General features: G+C 43.0%; 1 protein-coding gene across 1 annotated transcript in view; it reads left to right on the top strand.

Moving 5' to 3' along the window:
• Positions 1-1,058: 1,058 nt before the first annotated feature.
• The window catches only part of LOC110524577 (carboxyl-terminal PDZ ligand of neuronal nitric oxide synthase protein), a 166,569-nt gene continuing 145,172 nt past the window's right edge, over positions 1,059-22,455 (top strand). Inside the window, exons 1-2 of the mRNA XM_036978424.2 lie at positions 1,059-1,849; positions 2,094-2,165. Coding sequence (XP_036834319.2) covers positions 1,745-1,849; positions 2,094-2,165 — 177 coding nt within the window. The 5' untranslated portion in view covers positions 1,059-1,744. The remainder of the gene's footprint in view (positions 1,850-2,093; positions 2,166-22,455) is intronic.

Raw genomic sequence — 22,455 nt, 5'->3', positions numbered from 1 at the left:
AGGTAGAATCAGAGATCCCTCTTCTAAAGAATCAGGAAGCATAATGACTGATGTCCAAAATCCACTTGATGTTGGGAGCATAGTATGCTTTCAAAGCCAGCACAGTATTGAGCACACACAGATGGAAATGGAGACCAAAGACTAAAGGGAGATTATCCATGATGTTATTTCAAGAGAGGGCTAGTGAGACTTGGGCTGCTTCGAATAGTCTAAAGTTGCTTCCTCTCCTTTCCTTCATCCACACTGACCTGAAAGCACAGGATAGGTGATAACAGATGGCCCAAGGCATCCCTAAATTATCCATATGATTTTCACCCAGGAGAGGAATCGACTTTAGACTTTAGATGTACGCCTTTACTGCAATTATCTATTTCACTGCTTGGGACAACATGCTGATGATTAATGAGATGAGGAGATGAAGCCACTTAAGACTATTGAGATGCAGCCTCAGACAAGTTAGTCAGTACAGTGACAGCTTTTAGCCTCTGCCAGTGAAGTGTTGAGAATGTGAATTAGTGCTGCTCCAATTCCCCACACATCTGAGAGCACTGCTTCTTACTGTAAGTTGCAGTGCAGGTGACACAGGTGGACTCTGCATTATACAACACCAAGCAGCATTCATGCACTTCATGTACAGAGCATGATATACAGAATATTGCCTGCATTGCATAATAAGTGCCTTATTACAGTCATTAGCTTAGGTGACCACTAGTAGGTAGTCTTGCTCTTTCTAAATCTCAAGCAGCTGTTTATCCATTGCTATCACGCTATCTTATATCTGCCTAAACAACACCACTATTCTACATAATCATAATTTAACGTCTAATAAAGATACCTGATCTAAAACATTGTTGGGTGAGGGAGAATTTACAAACACTTAGTTTGAGTTGGTTTAGTAATGCAATGCATAAGCATAACAATGTGTTTTAATTTTATACAAACTTCAAACAGGTGTTATAACAGTTATACGTAGGCCTACAGTTTTTATTATTTGTTAAACCTTTATTTTACTAGCTATAACCACTAGGCTACCCTGCCGCCCCAAAGTGTGCACCTACACTGCAAGTAGGTCTACACTGTAGCCGCCTACATGCCTACGTAACTCATTAATCACTACCATGTAACTACATAGGTTTTAGGAAAGTTGGACCGAAAGAGCAACAATTCCTTCACGTTAAACTGCTGGTTGACATTCACGGCTTTCCTGGGGCTGTTCGAGCGTTTCTCCCTCCTACTATTCCATGATGTAACTCTGTTCCAATGAAAACAGGTGGAATTCCCAGATTCCTCCAATCCCGATCTGCCTTGAGAATCCGTGGGAGAGAGTGAAGAGGCTGGTCATGGCGCTGTAGTGAAGTTCGGCAGGGGAAATTCGGCAAGACCAGAAAAGCACAAATTTGGACTATTGTGTATAGTGTTTTTGGTTATAAGTGCTTTTACGTTGTTGGAAGTAACCTTGGGCTACTTATTTTTGGAAGTGAGTTGATTCGCAAGAGAGCGACGATTGTTTTTTATCAGAACGGGAAGCAAGCCTACTTGCGTGAGCAAGCAAAGTTAACGTTCGTTACACCTAGCCCACTGGATATACTAGTGTGACACTCAGGTGTGGGATGAGTCCAGTTGCTACGATGGACCACTGGAATTAAGAAATTTGGGACTCCTGAATTTTGTCTGGCGGCGTTTTGGATTAACAAGTAACGTTAAATTCCTTTCCGTGTGTTGCGAAAACGGAAAGTCGGCAGTCATGCCAGCGAAAACAAAGTACAATCTTGTTGACGATGGCCATGATTTGAGAATTCCATTGCATAACGAGGAAGCATTCCAACATGGGATCAACTTCGAAGCCAAGGTGAGTTGTTTGTATATGTTATTGTATTGATATTATTTGCTGAACTATCATTAACTTTTGACAAACCAATGTTTGATTTTGCTTAATAAGGTTTGCTAAGTATCAGCCTAGGCTATATCCTGGGCTAATCCCCCTCCTACGTTTCCCACGTTAATGGTGTTAATATTGTTGTTTGAATATCGCAGTAGTAAAAACAAATATGGCAACATTTATATAATTGCTTTCTGTTTTGTTCCTAACCAAGTACATCGGCAGTCTGGACGTGGCGCGGCCGAACAGCAGAGTGGAGATCGTGGCTGCTATGAGAAGAATACGGGTTAGTTATGCCCTTCATCCAAACAAACTAGTCACCGATCTCGGCTACTGATGTTCCATTGAGAAACAATGCCATAATGCCCATGTAGGTAGGCTAGGCCATGCGATAAATCTGTCTGGATTTGATGACAAGAAGAACGTGAAAGAACTAAGCACAGATGCGCTTATAAAAGTGTTTCTATCTGGGTGGCCTGGCTGCGTACCGGCTCCAGCGTAATTTACCACGCCACTAGAAAGTGTGACAAATCAATCGACAAATGACTCTGCTTTGCAGAACTACATCGGGCTCGTTAAGCAAAATATATTACTCGGGTTTATAGGCTCCTGAAAATTGTACGGGCCGTTTTTTCTTGTTCTCATGTGGTCCATGCGGTCGGACGGTGATCAGGGATGGCGCTTTTTGAAGTGAGGCAATGGGGTGGAAATGCTTTATAGAAACGTTTCGCGGTCTCGTGCTCTTCATTGGTCTTATATTGTCTGATCGTTAGCCTATGTTCATCTTAAAATGTTGATCTCAATATTCACCACCATCCTGTGTTTCTTGTCTTGTGACCATTTACTTGTTTTATGTCCTGTTGAATATCCTGATCATTCTGGCTGTTTGGTGAAGGTAGGCGATGTCATTACTGTTTAACCAGTACAAGCAAAGGTTATAGGGTCAATATTTGCTCATGGCCCTGGCTTACAAGTTCTTGTAAGTGTGTGTGCAGTTTGAGTTTTATCTCAAGAAAGTTTTTTATCTGTGTTTTTCAAATATGTGGAATATCAGAGAGATGAGAGAGTTCTTCCATACTCCCACCACACAACTGGGCTTTGTATCATTGTTTGTTATTTTTAGACATTGTTCCTCAGATGTTCTCTTGTCTAGTCAACTCACACACACATACACACACACACGCACACACATACACGCAAGGTGCAAATGATCCTATTAATTGTTTGAAAGCCGAGACCCCCTGCCCATAGTGCGGACCCCTGCTGGGGCAAATCAGCAGCTGTTGTTGTTGGCAGCAGAAAAGGATCTACCTCTTACTGTGTGAAAATAGTTAAAACGGGCCTGGTCAACACAAAGGACGGAAACAGGCATCTGGGCCTGGTATGCAAGCTCTGGACAGACTGTTCGTATTGACTTTAAACTTTCAAGTCACATTTTTACATTGTGGTGTACTTATTACTGTGTAATTATTCCTGTAAGTACAGTGTACTCCTAATAAAAAATAGTGTACTTTGTTCGTATTGAACAGTATGGTATTAGTTTAAAGGTCAATATGTAGGCTTGTTGTAAAATAACTGTGTTGGTTTGTCTCACTGTTAACTTATCTCGCTAGTCTAGCAGCAAATTAGTGTTCATCAGCTTTTTTCCCTGAGTCATGTGTCATTGCGGTTGCTAAGCAACTTGTTGATAGTGTGTGTGTCACCTATCAGAACTGCCATACCTGGTAACCAATAAAAAAAATAGAACAGCCAGGAAATGCCAATTGTCCGGAATAAGAAAAAATCCTATTGGGAAATAATGCTTTTTAGCCTATTGATTGATGAAATACCAGTCAATGGAAATACATTTGATTGGTCATGCTTATTGGTCTATAAATTCATTTTCATAATTTAGTGGAATTAAATGGGCACGTATGTACAGTATATTCGTTATGTAGGCCTATCTTATTTATCATGCATACAGCATACATATACAGAGCCGTTTAATGGAAAACTGTTAGACAGCGCAAGAGCTGCTGCCACAGCATCTCAAACAGCAAACATATTCAACGGAAGGCAGGCTTCATCAGTGTGTCACACACCACTTTGCAATGAGCTAGTTGCAGTATGCATTTTGATAACATATACTTAATTGTTTGAAACCTCAACATTTGAATACATATTATGAGGGGGCCTTGCTCGGACCTTGTGGGGAGCCCCGCAAAACTGTGCTGTGCCACTGACGCACACACACATACGAGTCATCCACACACACACTTTTGCAGAGAGCCCATATTTCAAATAATCCATTCTTCACTGAGTATTAAATGAAATTTTATATGAATGATTTACACCGGAGCATTATGAGAAATCTGTGCTGGGAGATAAATAGTAGAAGGGGAAGAGAATCAGGCTCTACATCTTAACTTAGCCTCCCTGTATAGCCTCAGTACTGGAGCTGCAGCTCTTCAGAGGAGAAGAGACCTTTGCAGTGTCTTAAAGGGATTCATTTCTCATTAATCTGCTTTAGCTGGGTTAATTGATGGTGCTCTGATAGACCAGCAGAAGGAAATGATTAGAGACAGACCAAGGATGAGAAGAGAGCTCCACTGCTCCAGAATACATCAATTGACTATGACTAGCTTCTAATTCGGCTGTCTAGATGATGCTCTGATGCCCTTTGAAACATCATCATCAGTTTATCCATATGTGACCGACTGCCTCGATTGGGTCTAATGTAGTAACATTTAAATTGTGTTTTTTACATTGGATAAAAGTAGAGACTCAGAGCTACAAAATGGTATATCATACACTGCACTTGTAACCCGCCTTTTGAGAAAATGTTCCTTAAATGTTTTGGTACACCTACTGGAGAGCTCTTCGTCTACACCTATTCAGCACCGTTCACACCCTCTTAAGCCTTAGCCCCACCCATCTCTTTAAGGATTCACATATGTGGCCATCTGCAAAACAGAGGGAGTTAGATATTGTAGTAAACAACCAAAGTTTTCAAGACTAAAAGAGGTTAAAGTAGTAGCCTACAATAAGACAAATCTCCAGGTAAAAATACCCTTTATCTAGTCCTTGGCCTATATCCTAATCTGACTTTTGTACAGGTCATGATGTTCTTCACATTACCTTCATAACCACACTATATCAAATAAAATCAAAGTTTATTGATTTCTTTTGGGTGCGTCAAAACTGTTAACAGTTGAGCTCACTCAGTTTATCTCAGTGCTGATTGGCTATTCTTTTATACTTTTTTTGTATTGAGGGATGGCTAGCTTCCCTTGGCGTCCATGAAAACACACCACTGATCATGAGTATCATCCGATCCAAATATCAACTGTCAATTTACGGATACGATTATGAATACGAGTATGGTCATGTCGGCACACCCCAACCAGACACACTTGTCTAAATTGATGGGTCATGTGTAAGAAATGCTATAACCACCCCCCAGCCACATAGCTGAGTGGATGGTTCACTATTGTCTAGACAAGTACACATGTTCATGAAATACTACAATAGATGGCCGTAATCAACCCCAGACACTCCTGGCTAACTTGATGGGTTATGGGGCTGCTGGTCACCTAGTGGGGCGGCCGGTCGCCTGGGCCAGTAACCGAAAGGTTGCTAGATCAAATCCCTGAGCTGACAAGCTAAAAATCTGTTGTTCTACCCCTGAACAAGGCAGTTAACCCACTGTTCCCCGGGAAGACTTCATTGTAAATAAGAATTTGTTCTTAACTGACTTGCCTAGTTAAATAAAAATGAAATCATCTGGCAAAGTGGAGTCTTTGGCTAACTAGCTAGCTAAGCAATGAACTACTAGTAATACAAACTGATTGTCATAGCTAGCCACATGAAATGTTGTGGTATGAATCTTCAGGTAGCTAAACCTAGCTAACATTAGGCTATAACTAGCAATGCAAATGGATTTCTGAGATACAAATAATATTACTACACAGATCATACACGTAACGTTAGCTAGTGAGCCAGCAAGCTAACGTTCACTAGCTGGCTAACAGAACGCTTTAACCTGCAAAGAACATGACTTTCTGACAAAATTAGAAACGTATAATATCTGAAAATGTAGCTAATGTAAACTCGCTCACTTTTGTACATCGCCTTGGTCCGTACAATTTACCTTATTTTAGCGGCCCAAAAACGTAATACTTCCAGATCAACTGTAATGTCAATACCATTGTAAAGCACAGTATCTCCCCTTTCCAACAGAATCAATTACATGACCCCCACGCTGCCCGTTTCTGCATAATTCAACGAGGCAATGAGCTCCGTCGGGTCTTTAAACAAATGGCGGGTGGGGAAGCGAAACTAATGCGTGATAGTGAGAAGGAGAGATGTTGTGTGGGAAAATTGCTTTTTTGTTTGCCTCGTTGTTGTGTCAAGTCACTCTGGTTCACACTGACCGTGTGCAGAAAGTAGTCCATCACAACTTTTTCTCACTGATCTTTGTCAATATCGCCTGCTAAATTCTGGGCACCAATGTTGTTGAGATCAGTAGCAACACTTTTATGGTTCTCCATGGCTTACGTTTACAGTGCCTTGCGAAAGTATTCGGCCCCCTTGAACTTTGCGACCTTTTGCCACATTTCAGGCTTCAAACATAAAGATATAAAACTGTATTTTTTTGTGAAGAATCAACAACAAGTGGGACACAATCATGAAGTGGAACGACATTTATTGGATATTTCAAACTTTTTTAACATCCTCAGAGCATGCACAGACCAGCTGGCTGTGTTTACAGACATATTCAATCAATCCTTATCCCAGTCTGCTGTCCCCACATGCTTCAAGAGGTTCACCATTGTTTCTGTTCCCAAGAAAGCTAAGGTAACTGAGCTAAATGACTACCGCCCCGTAGCACTCACTTCCGTCATCATGAAGTGCTTTGAGAGACTAGTCAAGGACCATATCATCTCCACTCTACCTGATACCCTAGACCCACTCCAATTTGCTTACTGCCCCAATAGGTCCACAGACAACGCAATCGCAATCACACTGCACACTGCCCTAACCCATCTGGATGAGAGTATTACCTATGTGAGAATGCTCTTCATCGACTACAGCTCAGCATTTAACACCGTAGTACCCTCCAAACTCGTCATCAAGCTCGAGACCCTTTTTCTCGACTCCGCCCTGTGCAGCTGGGTCCTGGACTTCCTGACGGGCCGCCCCCAGGTTGTGATTGTAGGTAACAACATCTCCACCCCGCTGATCCTCAACACTGGGCCCCCACAAGGGTGCGTTCTGAGACCTCTCCTGTACTCCCTGTTCACCCACGACTGCGTGGCCATGCACTCCTCCAACTCAATCATCAAGTTTGCAGACGACACTAAAGTGGTAGCCTTGATTACCAACAACGACTAGACGGCCTACAGTGAGGAGGTGAGGGCCATCGGAGTGTGGTGTCAGGAAAATAACCTCACACTCAACGTCAACAAAACAAAGGAGATTATCGTGGACTTCAGGAAACAGCAGAGGGAGCACCCCCCCTTACCACATCGACGGGACAGTAGTGGAGAGGGTAGAAAGTTTTAAGTTCCTCGGCGTACACATCACGGACAAACTGAAATGGTCCAACCACACAGACAGCAGCAGTTGCGCCTCTTCAACCTCAGGAGGCTGAAGAAATTTGTCTTGTCACCAAAAGCACTCACAAACTTTTACAGATGCATAAACGAGAGCATCCTGTCGGGCTGTATCACCGCCTGGTACGGCAACAACCGTAAGGCTCTCCAGAGGGTAGTGAGGTCTGCACAACGCATTCCCGGAGGCAAACTACCTGCCCTCCACGACACCTACACCACCCGATGTCGCAGGAAGGCCAAAAAGATAATCAAGGACAACAACCACCCGAGCCACTGCCTGTTCACCCCGCTATCAGCCAGAAGGCGAGGTCAGTACAGGTGCATCAAAGCAGGGACCGAGACACTTAAAAACAGCTTCTATCTCAAGGTCATCAGACTGTTAAACTCTCATTGAATGGCTGTTGCCAACATGCCGACTCAACTCCAGCCATTTTAATAATGGAAATATTGATGCAATAAATGTATTACTAGCAACTTTAAACAATACCACTTCATATAATGTTTACATACCCTACTTTACTCATCTCATATGTATATGCTGTACTCTATACCATCTACTGCATCTTGCCATCTTGCTGTAATGTATCACTTGCCACTTTAAACAATGCCACGTTTATATGTTTACATACCCTACATTACTCATCTCATATGTATATACTGTACTCTATACCGTCTACTGAATCTTGCCATCTTGATGTAATTTATCACTAGCCACTTTAAACAATGCCACTTTTTATAATGTTTACATACCCTACATTACTCATCTCATATGTATATACTGTACTCTATACCATCCACTGCATCTTGCCTATGCCGTTCTATACCATCACTCATTCATATATTTTTTATGTACATATTCTTATTCATTCCTTTACACTTGTGTGTATAAGGTAATTGTTGTGAAATTGTTAGGTTAGATTACTCGGTGGATATTACTGCATTGTCGGAACTAGAAGCACAAGCATTTCGCTACACTCTCATTAACATCTGCTAACCATGTGTATGTGACAAATACATTTTGATTTGATTTGCATCAGGGATCTACAATGTATCCGAAAAATGTTCAACCCCTTGACTTTTCCACATTTTGTTACTTTACAGCCTTATTCTAAAATGGTTTAAATTATTTTTGTCCCCTCATCAATCTACACACAATACCCCATAATGACAAATCGAAAACAGTTTTTTTTATTGCAAATGTATTAAAAATAAAAAAACAGAAATACCTTATTTACATAAGTTTTCAGACCCTTTGCTATGACACTCGAAATTGAGCTCAGGCGTCTCATCCTTGAGACGTTTCTCCAACTGGATTGGAGTCCACCTGTGGTAAATTCAGTTGATTGGACATGATTTAGAAAGGAACACATCTGTCTATTTAACCTCCCACAGTTGACAGTCCTGTCAGCGCAAAAACCAAGCCGTGAGGTTCATGGAATTGTCTGTAGAGCTCCAAGACACAATTGTGTTGAGTCACAGGTCTGAGGAAGGGTACCAAAAAATGTCTGCAGCATTGAAGGTCCCCAAGAACACGGTGTCCTCCATCATTCTTAAATGAAAGAAGTTTGGAATTACCAAGATTCTTCTTAGAGCTGGCGGTCCTGCCAAACTGAGCAATCAGGGGAGAAGGGCCTTGGTAAGTGAGGTGACCAAGAACACGATTATCACTCTGAATGAGCTCCAGAGTTCCTCTGTGGAGATGGGGAGAACTTTCCAGATGGAGAACAATCTCTGCAGCACTCCACCAATCAGGCCATTGTGGTATAGTCGCCAGACGGAAGCCACTCCTCAGTAAAATTACAGCTCGCTTGGAGTTTTCCAAAAGGTACCTGAAGGACTCAGACCATGAGAAACAAGATTCTCTGGTCTGATGAAACCAAGATTGAACTCTTTGGCCTGAATGCCAAGTATTATGTCAGAAGGAAACCCCCATCTCTACAGTGAAGCATGGTGGTGGCAGCATCCTGCTGTGGGAATGTTTTTCAGTGGCAGGGACTGGGAAACTAGTCAGGATCGAGGGAAAATGAATTGAGCAAAGTACAGAGAGATCCTTGATGAAAAGCTTACTTGTCACGCCCTAGCCATAGAGAAGCCTTTTTTCTCTATTTTGGTTAGGCCAGGGTGTGACTAGGGTGGGCATTCTAGTTTCTTTATTTCTATGTTTTGGCCGGGTATGGTTCTCAATCAGGGACAGCTGTCTATCGTTGTCTCTGATTGGGAATCATACTTAGGCAGCCTTTTTCCCACCTGTGTTTTGTGGCTAGCTATTTTCTGTTAGCTGTTTAGTTGCCTGACAGAACTGTGCGCTTTCGTTTTTCTACTTTGTTATTTTTTTGCGGTGTTCAGTTTAATAAATATCATGAATGACTACCACGCTGCACCTTGGTCTCCTTCTTCAACCCACGATAGTCGTGACATTACTCCAGAGTGCTCAGGACATCAGACAGGGAAGAAGGTTCATCTTCCAACAGGGCCACAGCCAAGACAGCACAGGTGTGGCTTTGGGACAATTCTCGTTTCAATGGCGCCGTTTTACGGGCTCCTAACCAATTGTGCTGTTTTGTGTGTTTGTTTTAGCATTGTTTGTAACTTATTTGAGGTCCAAAAGGCTCCCTCGAGCCATAAGACTGCTGAACAATTAATCAAATGGCCACATGGAATATTTGATGAGGAAAAACAACAATTTAAACTTTTTTAGAATAAGGCTGTCAAGTAACAAAATGTGGAAAAAGTCAAGGGGTCTGAACACTTTCCGAATGCACTGTACATACCACACTGGTCCTCGAAAACTGCTGGGTGTGCCAGCCCAACAATAACACACTACTAACACACCACATACCCGTACTGTAGCCTTCTTACCTGTGTAAGGATGACTGGCTTCCCTGCAGGGAGACTGCGTTGGCTGACAGTAGCTGTGTATCTGTGGAGGCTCCTCAGAAGGGGAGGGCATTCTACTCAGTGAATTTTATAAAAATCTAAATAGTGAAACATTAAAAAAGTTATCCTTTTTAGATAAAACTATACTAAATAGTATAGTATATACATCACCAAATAACTGATTAAAACACACTGTTTTGCAATGGTCTACATAAACCTCAACAGCACATTATTGGGTAGCACCATGGTGTAGCTGGAGGACAGCTATGTTCTGTCTTCTCTAGGTACATTGACTTCAATACAAAACCTAGGAGGCTCATGGTTCTCACTCCCTTCCATAGACTTACACATGATGACTATGATGACTTCCGGTGGACATCCTCCAACCTATCATAGAACAATGCTGTAAGTAAATCATTTGCCACGGAAATAAAGCACTCCACACTTCATCGTCGTTAACAGTTGGGAAAAATGGCAGAGAGTGAAACAGGGAAGTGACTGCAGTGAAGGCCAATTGTGCGTCGCCCCACAGACCTCCCGGTCGCGGCCAGTTACGACAGAGGCTGGGCGCGAACCCAGAATCTCTGGTGGCACAGCTGGCGCTGCAGTACAGCGCCCTTAACCACTGCGCCACCCGGGAGGCCGTATGGCAATACTTTGAGTTGGTGATGAAATGCAAACTTTGCAAGGTAGAATTGAGCTACAGTGGGTGCAATGCTGAAAGGGAGGCACCGTGAGCCCCAAACCGTTGCAGGCAGCAGTGCGATAAGGACGGAGTGAGAAAATTACAGCACTGATTACAGAAATTATTGCAGTTGATATGCAGCTTCAATACCCTAATGGCATATCTAGAACCAGACTACAAGATGCTATGTCATAAAACCGTGACGGCCCCGATGGAAAAATTGTACAATGATTCAACGCCACCATATGTGGCGTTAACAACAGATTGTTGGACGTCTATGAACACGCTGTCATACATCACTGCAATGAGCCATCACATTGATGAGAAGTGGGACATGAAGTCCCATGTACTGACAACTGAGAACATGGAGGAGAGGCACACATAAGAGAACCTAAAACAATATTAATAAGATCATTGCTGAGTGGGTGGGGAACAGGAGTACGGTGAGCAGCGTCTGGAAGGTAGCCAGGACGGTGGTAGATTGAACTGCATTACAGTTCAATCTAGCGGTCATACGAAGGTTCATATCTGAATTGAGAATTCACGTCATTTTATGATCTTTTTTGTACTTTTAAACAGTAAAAAAATGACTGTTTAAACATGAAGAAAAATCTAACATGTGTCACATCCCTATTACTAGTGTGTTAATTATAGTAGCTCCTGTAAAATTTTAATTAAATGCAGAGTCTCAAATAGTCGCCTGACCCTTTTAATATTTTATTTTTAAAAATTTTATTTCACCTTTATTTAACCAAGTAGGCTAGTTGAGAACAAGTTCTCATTTGCAACTGCGACCTGGCCAAGATAAAGCATAGCAATTCGACAAATGCAACAACACAGAGTTACACATGGAATAAACAAAACGTCTATATACACCGAGTGCAAATGAGTTAAGGTAAGGGAGTTAAGGCAATAAATAGGCCCTAGTGGCAAAGTAATTACAATATAGCAATTAAACACTGGAATGGTAGATGTGCAGAAGATGAATGTGCAAGTAGAGATACTGGGGTGCAAAGGAGCAAGATAAATAAATAAATACTGTATGGGGAGGAGGTAGGTAGATATATGGGCTGTTACAGATGGGCTATGTACAGGTGTAGTGATCTGTGAGCTGCTCTGACAGCTGGTGCGTAAAGCTAGTGAGTGAGATATGAGTCTCCAGCTTCAGAGATTTTTGCAGTTCGTTCCAGTCATTGGCATCAGAGAACCTAAAGGAAAAACGACCAAAGGAGGAATTGGCTTTGGGGGTGACCAGTGAGATATACCAGCTGGAGCGCGTGCTACGAGTGGGTGCTGCTATGGTGACCAGTGAGCTAAAGCGGGGCTTTACCTAGCAGAGACTTGTAGATAACCTGTAGCCAGTGGGTTTGGCGAGGAGTATGAAGCGAGGGCCAACCAACGAGAGCGTACAGGTCGCAATGGTGGGTAGTGTATGGGGCTTTGGTGACAAAACGGATGGCACTGTGATAGACTAGATTCCAGTTTGTTGAGTAGAGTGTTGGAGGCTATTTTACAGATGACATCGCCGAAGTCGAGGATCGGTAGGATGGTGAGTTTTACAAGGGTATGTTTGACAGCATGAGTGAAGGATGCTTTGTTGCGATATAGGAAGCCAAATCTAGATTTAATTTTGGATTGGAGATGCTTAATGTGAGTCTGGAAGGAGAGTTTACAGTCTAACCAGACACCTAGGTATTTGTAGTTGTCCACGTATTCTAAGTCAGAGTCGTCCAGAGTAGTGATGCTGGACGGGCGAGCAGGTGCGGGCAGTGGTCGGTTGAATAGCATGCATTTAGTTTTACTTGCGTTTAAGAGCAGTTGGAGGCCACGGAAGGAGAGTTGTATGTCATTGAAGCTCGTCTGGAGGTTAGCTAACACAGTGTCCAAAGAGGGGACAGAAGTATACAGAATGGTGTCGTCTGCGTAGAGGTGTACCAGAGAATCACCGGCAGCAAGAGCAACATCATTGATGTTTACAGAGAAGCGAGTCGGCCCGAGGATTGAACCCTGTGGCAACCCCATAGAGACTGCCAGAGGTCCGGACAACAGGCCCTCCGATTTGACACACTGAACTTTATCAGAGGAGTAGTTGGTAAACCAGGCGAGGCAATCATTTGAGAAACCAAGGCTGTCGAGTCTGCCAATAAGAATGTGGTGATTGACAGAGTCGAAAGCCTTGGCCAGGTCAATGAATACTTCTGCACAGTAATGTCTCTTATCGATGGCTGTTATGATGTCGTTTAGGACCTTGAGCGTGGCTGAGGTGCACCCATGACCAGCTCTGAAACCAGATTGCATAGCTTTTAAGGTATGGTGGGATTCGAAATGGTAGGTAATCTGTTTGTTAACTTGGCTTTCGAAGACCTTAGAAAGACAGGGTAGGATATATATAAGTCTGTAGCAGTTTGGGTCTAGAGTATCACCCCCTCTGAAGAGGGGGATGACCGCGGCAGCTTTCCAATCTTTGGGAATCTCAGACGATACGAAAGAGAGGTTGAACAGGCTAGTAATAGGGGTTGCAACAATTTCGGCAGATCATTTTAGAAATAGAGGGTCCAGATTGTCTAGCCCAGCTGATTTGTAGGGGTCCTGATTTTGCAGCTCTTTCAGAACATCAGCTATCTGGATTTGGGTAAAGGAGAAATGGTGGGGGCTTTGGCAGTTTGCTGTGGAGGGTGCCGGGCAGTTGACCGGGGTAGGGTCAGTCAGGTGGAAAGCATGGCCAGCCGTAGAGAAATGCTTATTGAAATTCTCAATTATAGTGGATTTATCGGTGGTGACAGTGTTTCCTAGCCTCAGAGCAGTGGGCAGCTGGGAGGAGGTGCTCTTATTCTCCATGGACTTTACAGTGTCCCAGAACTTTTTTGAGTTAGTACTACAGGATGCCAATTTATGTTTGAACAAGCTAGCCTTAGCTAGCCGGGCAATGGCACACATTCAGCAAATAAAGGCCTGTTTCAAATAAACAGCGGGTCTAAATGAACTGTTTACGACCTGTGCACCTACGTTACAAACTTTAATTTGGGTCATGAAGGGTTTAGGGCAAATTGAAGTATCATGTAGTAGCCTAAACCTATTCATGTTACATTGAGCTGGGTGAATGGAATATGAATGACAGTCATCCAATATGGTGTAATCAATAATAAGGCCATGTTCATAAAAAATGATCGTCCTCCCTAATCTTAAACGGCACCGACCACCAGTGCTGTGTATGAATAGCTCAGTAGCTTTACTGGAAACTTTCATCAGTGTGGCTAAACTGTTGGGCCTTAGGGAGTATTGCTGTGGGGATGAGTGATCGCTAGCTAGCCTAGTGTTGTACCAGACACTTAACTCACACAGAGGGGCTGTGGGGCTATACAGTCATTGGTGTAGAGCAATTAGATATGCAAAAGGCTCAGCTGAGGGTTCCTCTCCCATCTGTTCTCTCTGGACAGTCTTTCTGTCAGTGGGCATGCTGTGCCTGCCCTCTCTCTATTCTCCCCAAAGAGCCTCTCACACACCGAGTTTGTGTGTGTGTGTGTGTGTGTGTGTGTACTCTCACTATCGGCAGCAGCAATGTGTCCTCAGCAGCACTGGCCCAGAGTGTGGAAACAGAGCCAAGACATAGTCGGACCCCTGTACTTGTTTCCCAGAGAGACTGACAGCTCTAAATCAAACCAGACCCCCTCCCCCCTCCCAACCTTCCTCCTACACTCTCTTTTTCTCCCTTAATCTCTTTCGCTTCCTCAGCATTTCTCCCTGACAGTCTCCCTCTCTCTATCTCTTTCCCTCCGTCCCTCCTCCATTGAGCGAGTAATTCCCTCCCCACCCCCCACCCCACCCCTCATCAGGAGGGAAACTTAAGCTGGGCGATATGGCCTAAAAAATCATAAAATGTTTTATGTTTTCTCTAAATAAGCTTTGTTGTACAATTGATGGTCAAATACACTGCATTTCAGTGTCAGCATAGTCAACAGTCAGCATAAGCTAATGAATCAATGATCTGGCTTTCAAGTCTGTCTATGAAAATACCCTTTTTGTTCCAAATGTAACCAGAACCATACATAATGCACATTCACTAATAATGACTAACTTCTTCTAGCTGTCATTATCGAAAACACATAAACAATATCTAAAGCACAAGCCCACTTGCTAGTGAGTAGCCAGCTAATCTTTATAGGAATCCTTATATTTCAAGTTTAGCCTACTTCGATCTATTTGCTAGCTAACAAGGCAAAACAGTAGAATTGCTATAAACACACCCTTCTTTATGTCTCCAACTGTTTGAACAACATGTTAGCCTGCCCACTTTGTTCAGATGTTGAGATCAAGACACCTTCCTTATTTCTCAGAATGAGAACGAGTTGCCCATTCCTTATATAATTGTGTTTTATTCTTATTGCACATTTATAAAACACAGACTAGCTAGCATAATAGTATTTGGCTAAATGCTACTAGTGTGACGTGGTACCGCAATGCCGCATGCAACAAACTGAGCAAGAATTTTCCCAGAATCAATGTTTATCAATTGATACTCCCATTTTAGGAGTGTTTGCTCTGTGCACAATTTGAGCAGTTGAGCCATAAAGGGTTTCATTAGAAAGGTTAACTTCTCCTCTATTACAGTAAATGAATGGCTCATTTTGTTTCGTTGTTCATATGACTGATTCTGTTGGACCAGTGATCAAACGCAAATAGCGAGTGGCTTCACTCTCGCCAAAATCTGTCCAAAATAAAGCCAATGCATTTCAATAGGCTTATTTTGGACCTAAGCTTGTCGCCTGTCTTCCCGCCTTTGGGACAACAACTCCCATTGTTAGGGCAGAGACATGATCATCTCGTCATTATATGCAGTGCGTTCGGAAAGTATTCAGACCCCCCTTGAGTTATTCCATATTTTGTTACATTACAGCCTTATTCTAAAATGGATGAAATTGTTTTTTTCCTCAGCAATCTACACACAATACCCCATAATGACAAAGCATTTTTGCAAATTTATAACATTTTTTAAATGGAAATATCACGTTAACATAAGTATTCAGACCCTTTACTCAGTACTTTGTTGAAGCACATTTGGCAGTGATTACAGCCTTGAGTCTTCTTGGGTATAACGCTACAAGTTTGGCACTCCTGTATTTGGGGGGGTTTCTCCCATTCTTCTCTGCAGATCGTCTCAAGCTCTGTCAGGCTGGATGGGGAGAGTCGCTGCAAAGCTATTTTCAGGTCTCTCCAGAGATGTTCGATCAGGTTCAAGTCTGGATTCTGGCTGTGCCACTCAAGGACATTCCCGAAGCGACTCCTGGGTTGTCTTGGCTGTGTGCTTAGTGGCGTTGTCCTGTTGGAAGGTGAACCGTTGCCACAATTTTAGGTCCTGAGCAGGTTTTCATCAAGGATTTCTCTGTACTTTGCTCCTTTCATCTTTTCCTTGATCCTGACTAGTCTCCCAGTCCCTGCTGCTGAAAAACATAACCACAGCATGATGCTGCCACCACCGTGCTTCACCGTAGGGATGGTGCAAGGTTTCCTCCAGGCGTGACACTTGGCATTCAGGCCAAAGAGTTCAATCTTGTTTTCATCAGACCAGAGAATCTTGTTTCTCATGGTCTGAGAGTCCTTTAGGTTCCCTTTGGCAAACTCCAAGCGGGCTGTCATGTGCGTTTTACTGAGGAGTGGCTTCCATCTGGCCACTCTAGCATAAAGGCCTGGTTGGTGGAGTGCTGGAGAGATGGTTGTCCTTCTGGAAGGTTCTCCCATCTCCACAGAGGAACTCTGGAGCTCATTCAGAGTGACCATCGGGTTCTTGGCCACCTCCCTGACCAAGGCCCTTCTCCTCCGATTGCTCAGTTTGGCCGGGCGGCCAGCTCTAGGAAGAGTCTTGGTGGTTTCAAACTTCTTCCATTTAAGAATTATGGAGGCCACTGTGTTCTTGGGGACCTTCAATGCTGCAGGACATTTTTGGTACCCTTCCCCAGATCTGTGCCTCGACACAATCCTGTCTCGGAGCTCTGAGGACAATTCCATCGACCTCATGGCTTGTTTTTTGCTCAGACATGCACTGTCAACTGTGAGACCTTATATAGATAGATGTGTGCCAATCAATGTCCAATCAATTGAATTTACCGCAGGTGGACTCCAATCAAGTTGTAGAAACATCATAAGGATGATCAATGGAAACAGGATGCGCCTGAGCAAAATGTTGAGTCTCATAGCAAAGGGTTTGAATACTTATCTAAATAAGGTATTTCAGGTTTAAAGTTTTTTTTATGAATTTGCAAAAACGTCTAACCCCCTGTTTTCGCTTTGTCATTTTGAGGTATTTTGTGTAGATTGATGAGGGCAAAAATGATTTTATCAATTTTAGAATAAGGCTGTAATGTAACAAATTGTGGAAAAAGGGAAAGGGGTCTGAGTACTTTTCCAAATACACTGTACATATCTGTGGTATAAATGGGAAGGAGCGTAGGAGACTAGACCAAAAAGACAACATGAACAAGCAGCTTATAAAAACGTTTTAAAAACCACGTTAATCAAAATAGGCATTATAATGAATCTAATTAATTCAACATATTGCCCAGCCCTAAGTTTAAACTTTTTCTGATTCACTGTTTATCTTAGAAGCAGGCTGCCTTTTGTCAGGTTCTACAGTAACTAATGGAGATGCCTCTCTAATTTCAGACTGCTTTTTAGATTAGCCAAACCCGTAGTGATCCGCTGCTCCAGGAGCCACAGAGAGGTTAGTAATGCACTGTAGCCAAAAAATTAATTAATAAAAAGGTACAAATGTTCTGTTTTGAGAAACAGATGCCTCACAAGTCCTCAACTGGCAGCTTCATTAAATAGTACCCGCAAAACACCAGTCTCAACGTCAACAGTGAAGAGGCGACTCCGGGATGCTGGCCATCTAGGCATAGTTGCAAAGAAAAATTAATATCTCAGACTGGCCAATAAAAAGGAAATATTAAGATGGGCAAAATAACGCAGACAAAGGACAGAGGAACTCTGCCTAGAGTGCCAGCATCCCGGAGTCACCTCTTCAACAGTTTTCAGCTGTGCTATCATAATTGCAAAAGGGTTTTCTAATGATCAATTAGCCTTTTAAAATGAATGACTTGGATTAGCTAACACAAGGTACCATTGGGACACAGGAGTGATGGTTGCTGATAATGGGCCTCTGTACTCCTATGTATATATTCCATTAAAAATCAGCCATTTCCAGCTACAATTGTCATTTACAACATTTACAATGTCTACACTGTATTTTGGATCAATTTGATGTTATTTTAATGGACAAAAAAATAGATTTTCTTTCAAGAACTGGGCATTTCTAAGTGACCCCAAACTTTTGAATGGTAGTGTATATATATTTCCTACTGCTTGACAAAAAATAATATTGGTCGACCAACAGCCTATCAACCATACAATCGACCAGTTGACTAAATGGGTTGAGCCATAGCTTCCATCCATCCATCCCTCCACACACACACACACACACACACACACACACACACACACACACACACACACACACACACACACACACACACACACACACAGTCTTGCGCAGCTAACCTTGTGGGGACATACAATTCAGTCCCATTCAAATTCCTATTTTGCTTAACCCCTAACCCTAATACGTACCCTTTCCCTAATCCTAACCTTATGCCTAACCGTAACACTAATTCTAACCTTAACCCTAAAACCCCCTAGAAATAGCATTTGAACTTGTGGGGACCAACGAAATGTCCCCAGTTGGTCCAATTTTTGTTTGTTTACTATTCTTGAGGGAGCTTCTGGTCCCCACAAGTATAGTTACACATGTCCACACACACACACACACACACACACACACACACACACACACACACACACACACACACACACAGCCTTGGAGCCCAGCGACACTCTTAATCTTGTCACAGGGCCCAGATGCTGCAGGCATCCTTACACCTCTGATCGTATTTCATTTAGTTATGTAGAAAAGGTGGTTACTTTATTGGAGAGGGAATGGCTTTCTCCCCAGCAAAATGTCAGTTGAGAAATCCCCCTGACTGTACCTTTCATCCTGGCTGCTAGGCTCTGAGAATGAATGGAGGCACATTGAACTGGCTGCCCTACACAGGCTTGCACATACACGTACACACACACACACTCACACACACAGCAACACCATGGACATCTCAAGGGGAGGTCTGGAGAGCTGTGATCTACTATGCTGATTTAACACTGGTGAATTACTGTCATAGTCCTGTACCAATAGCCTCCTCCAGAGAGAGAGAGAGGGAGAGCTGCGTATCTATTCTCAGTGGGTCAGTGTTTTATCCCAGAATGGATGGCTTACATTAACACACTCACAGTCATGCACACACACACACACACAAGGGATAATGTTAATATAGTCATGTCCATCTCTCCCCCTGACCTTGGCTCTCCTCTCATCTGTCAACTCCTGTTCGGCTGCATCTCAACACTTCTAATGGCTCTTCCTCTCCTCCTCTCCTTTCCATCATTTGCACTAATGTTCAACACGTACTTTCAGCTATCCAGGGTTAATAGTCTCATACTCCCTAAGTGACAGCATGTTCCTTTTATTCTGCAGCTGACCCCACACTACTGATATACTACTTCCACAGCCTCAGTGCCCCTACTTTCTCTTGGTCTTTATATTTATTCACCTCTCAGTCCCTCCCTCACTCACTATCCCTCCTTCTCTCCCCGTCTCTGTAAGTGGTGGAGCAGGACCCAGGGCCAGACTTTTACTTACTGTCGTTTTTCACCCTGACTGACAGGTCATCTATTGTGCCGTGTGTCAAAAAAAAGAAATGATCCAGCTACACATGGCTGATTGTCTCACATTTACCGAGAGGCGGGAGCAGGCCTCATTTGTTCTAGTTTAGCTGAGTCAATTTGCATAGAGCCTATTCATCACCTGGGTCCTACCTCAGCTCTCTCTCGCTTGCTCGCTATCTCCCCCTCTCTCACACATACACCTCTCTCCCCTCCCCTCTCTCTCTCTCTCTCCCCCTTTCTCTTTCCCCTCTCCTCTCTCAGCTCAACACCCCTTCTCCATCTCTCTCTCTCGCTCTCTCACATATACACACTCACCTCTCCCCCATCTCTCTCTCTCCTCTCTCCCGGGTCGCTGCAGGTGTTTCTACATGATTGACGTTCAGAGTGGAGTCAGGGCGACTTGGCAGAGAGTGAGGCAGTGAGAGGCCTTCTGTCAGGTTGATGCTTGACTGCCAGATCTGCATTATAAAAACATTGAGAACTCTCAGAGTGTATGTCCACTTCCAGCTGATTTATAGACTGGTCTTTTCTGCTGCAGCTGGGATGATGCTGATGCATTTGATCCATAACTAGCAGAGCACCCAACACGCTCTTTGGGTTTTTCTTATATGCAAATGTCCTAAGTAGAGGTCAGTCGCGGAGCAGTGGAGTTATAGGAGATGTAAAACAGATCTGAGCAGCCAGCCATGCAGGCCAGGCCAGTCACAAACGATGCCACTATGTCTAACTCAGACGGCAGAGCATTTTAATTCCAGGAAATTATGTTTTGCCTCGTATTGGACACACAAATAGCTGAATATCAATTTCTTTAATGTGGTGATTGGACATATGTAATTAACTGATCCCGTTCTGTGTTTACAGCCTCTATATATTGCTCTCTGTTGGGCACCAGTTATTAGCCCACATTATGGTCTGAGAGGGATGTAATAGCCATAATAGCAGGCTTAGGCAGGAAAGCACAGCACGGATTTTCTATTTCCCGATTTATAGGCTAATGAACAACAGTGTAAAACATAACAATGTTCAATGATTTCATTAAAGCACCCCAATAAACAGTCTCTAAAATAGTTATTAAAAAAGTTAGACTTAAGGCAGAGGCAACTATGTCTCCCTGTGGAAATGTTCTTCCATAAAGGATTCATATTGACCCAGTTTTTGGGATAAATAACATGTTTTTCTTCACCAGGTGATGTATCTTTACTTTCACAAACAGGTTTACAACGTAATTGGCATGTATGAACCAAGCATGTTTGCAGGCTGTCAGACTCAGCTCACAGAAAGGGTCATTCATTCATAACATTTGAAGTCAGTGGAGTAGGCCTGACTTATCTTTTTAAGTTTAAACACTAAAACATTTGACTGTGTACATGCTGGCATGTGTAGGCCTCTGTATCATTACATGGCAGTTATTGTGTGGAAATGGGGCCGCCTGCTAGCAGCATTAAACACCAGTCCTCACAGTACATATTCTAACACATGATCAATCAGAAGGCCGTGGAATAGGGGCTGTGTGTGTGTGTGTGTCTTTTTACATCTTCCTCTGATCTGCTTTGATTGTGTTTAGGACAGTTTTTGATTGGCTTGTCGTGTACGGGAGAGAAAGTAATGGGGCTTGATCAAGGCTGTATAAGACACCACTGAAACTTTCATGGAGGGATAGAAACAAAATGAGGAAACCACAGAAACACAAACAACGGAATAACAGCTGTTTCAAACCCTGTTCCTTCAGCCTAACATTCTGACCAGACCGAACACGCGTGCTCAGGCATTGCAAAATAAATGTACACATACATGTTATTCAATCATTGCACCCACACTGCTCGCGCGCGTCAGCAAGAGTCTGCATAGCCAATTGCTAAAATAGAACTTGGTTCTATTTGTGACGCTGGTTTTTAGAAGCACATACCCATGTGGGTGATTGAAAGATGAACTGAGGTCCACACTCCAGTCGGTTGTGGTAATGCATCTTAAAGTTGGTTGCCAACCGCCATATAAAGTCCACATTTTTTGTTATTTTTATTTCACCTTTATTTAACCAGCTAGGCCAGTTGAGTACAAGTTCTCATTTACAACTGTGACCTGGCCAAGATAAAGCAAAGCAGTGTGCCAAAAACAACAACACAGAGTTACACATAAACAAACGTACAGTCAATAACACAATAGCAAAATCTATGTATAGTGTGTGCGAATGTAGAAGAGTAGGGAGGTAAGGCAATAAATATACTATAGAGGTGAAATAATTATAATTGAGTGATAGACGTGCAGATGATGATGTGCAAGTAGAGATACTGGGGTGCAAAAGAGCAAGAAGATAAATAACAATATGGGGATGAGGTAGTTGGGTGTGCTATTTACAGATTGGCTGTGTACAGGCACAGTGATCGGTAAGCTGCTCTGACAGCTGAGGAAGATATAAGTCTCCAGCTTCAGTGATTTTTGCAATTCGTTCCAGTCATTGGCAGCAGAGAACTGTAAGGAAAGGCGGCCAAATAAGTGTTGGCTTTGGGGATGACCAGTGAAATATACAGTGCCTTGTGAAAGTATTCGCCCCCCTTGAACTTTGCGACCTTTTGCCACATTTCAGGCTTCAAACATAAAGATATAAAACTGTATTTTTTTGTGAAGAATCAACAAGAAGTGGGACACAATCA

This window comes from Oncorhynchus mykiss, chromosome 5, assembly GCF_057628025.1.
Source record: "Oncorhynchus mykiss isolate SJ-2025 chromosome 5, ASM5762802v1, whole genome shotgun sequence".
Lineage (NCBI taxonomy): Eukaryota > Metazoa > Chordata > Actinopteri > Salmoniformes > Salmonidae > Oncorhynchus > Oncorhynchus mykiss.
The sequence above is the reverse complement of the archived record's forward strand: the minus strand, read 5'-3'. Positions and strand labels throughout refer to the sequence as shown.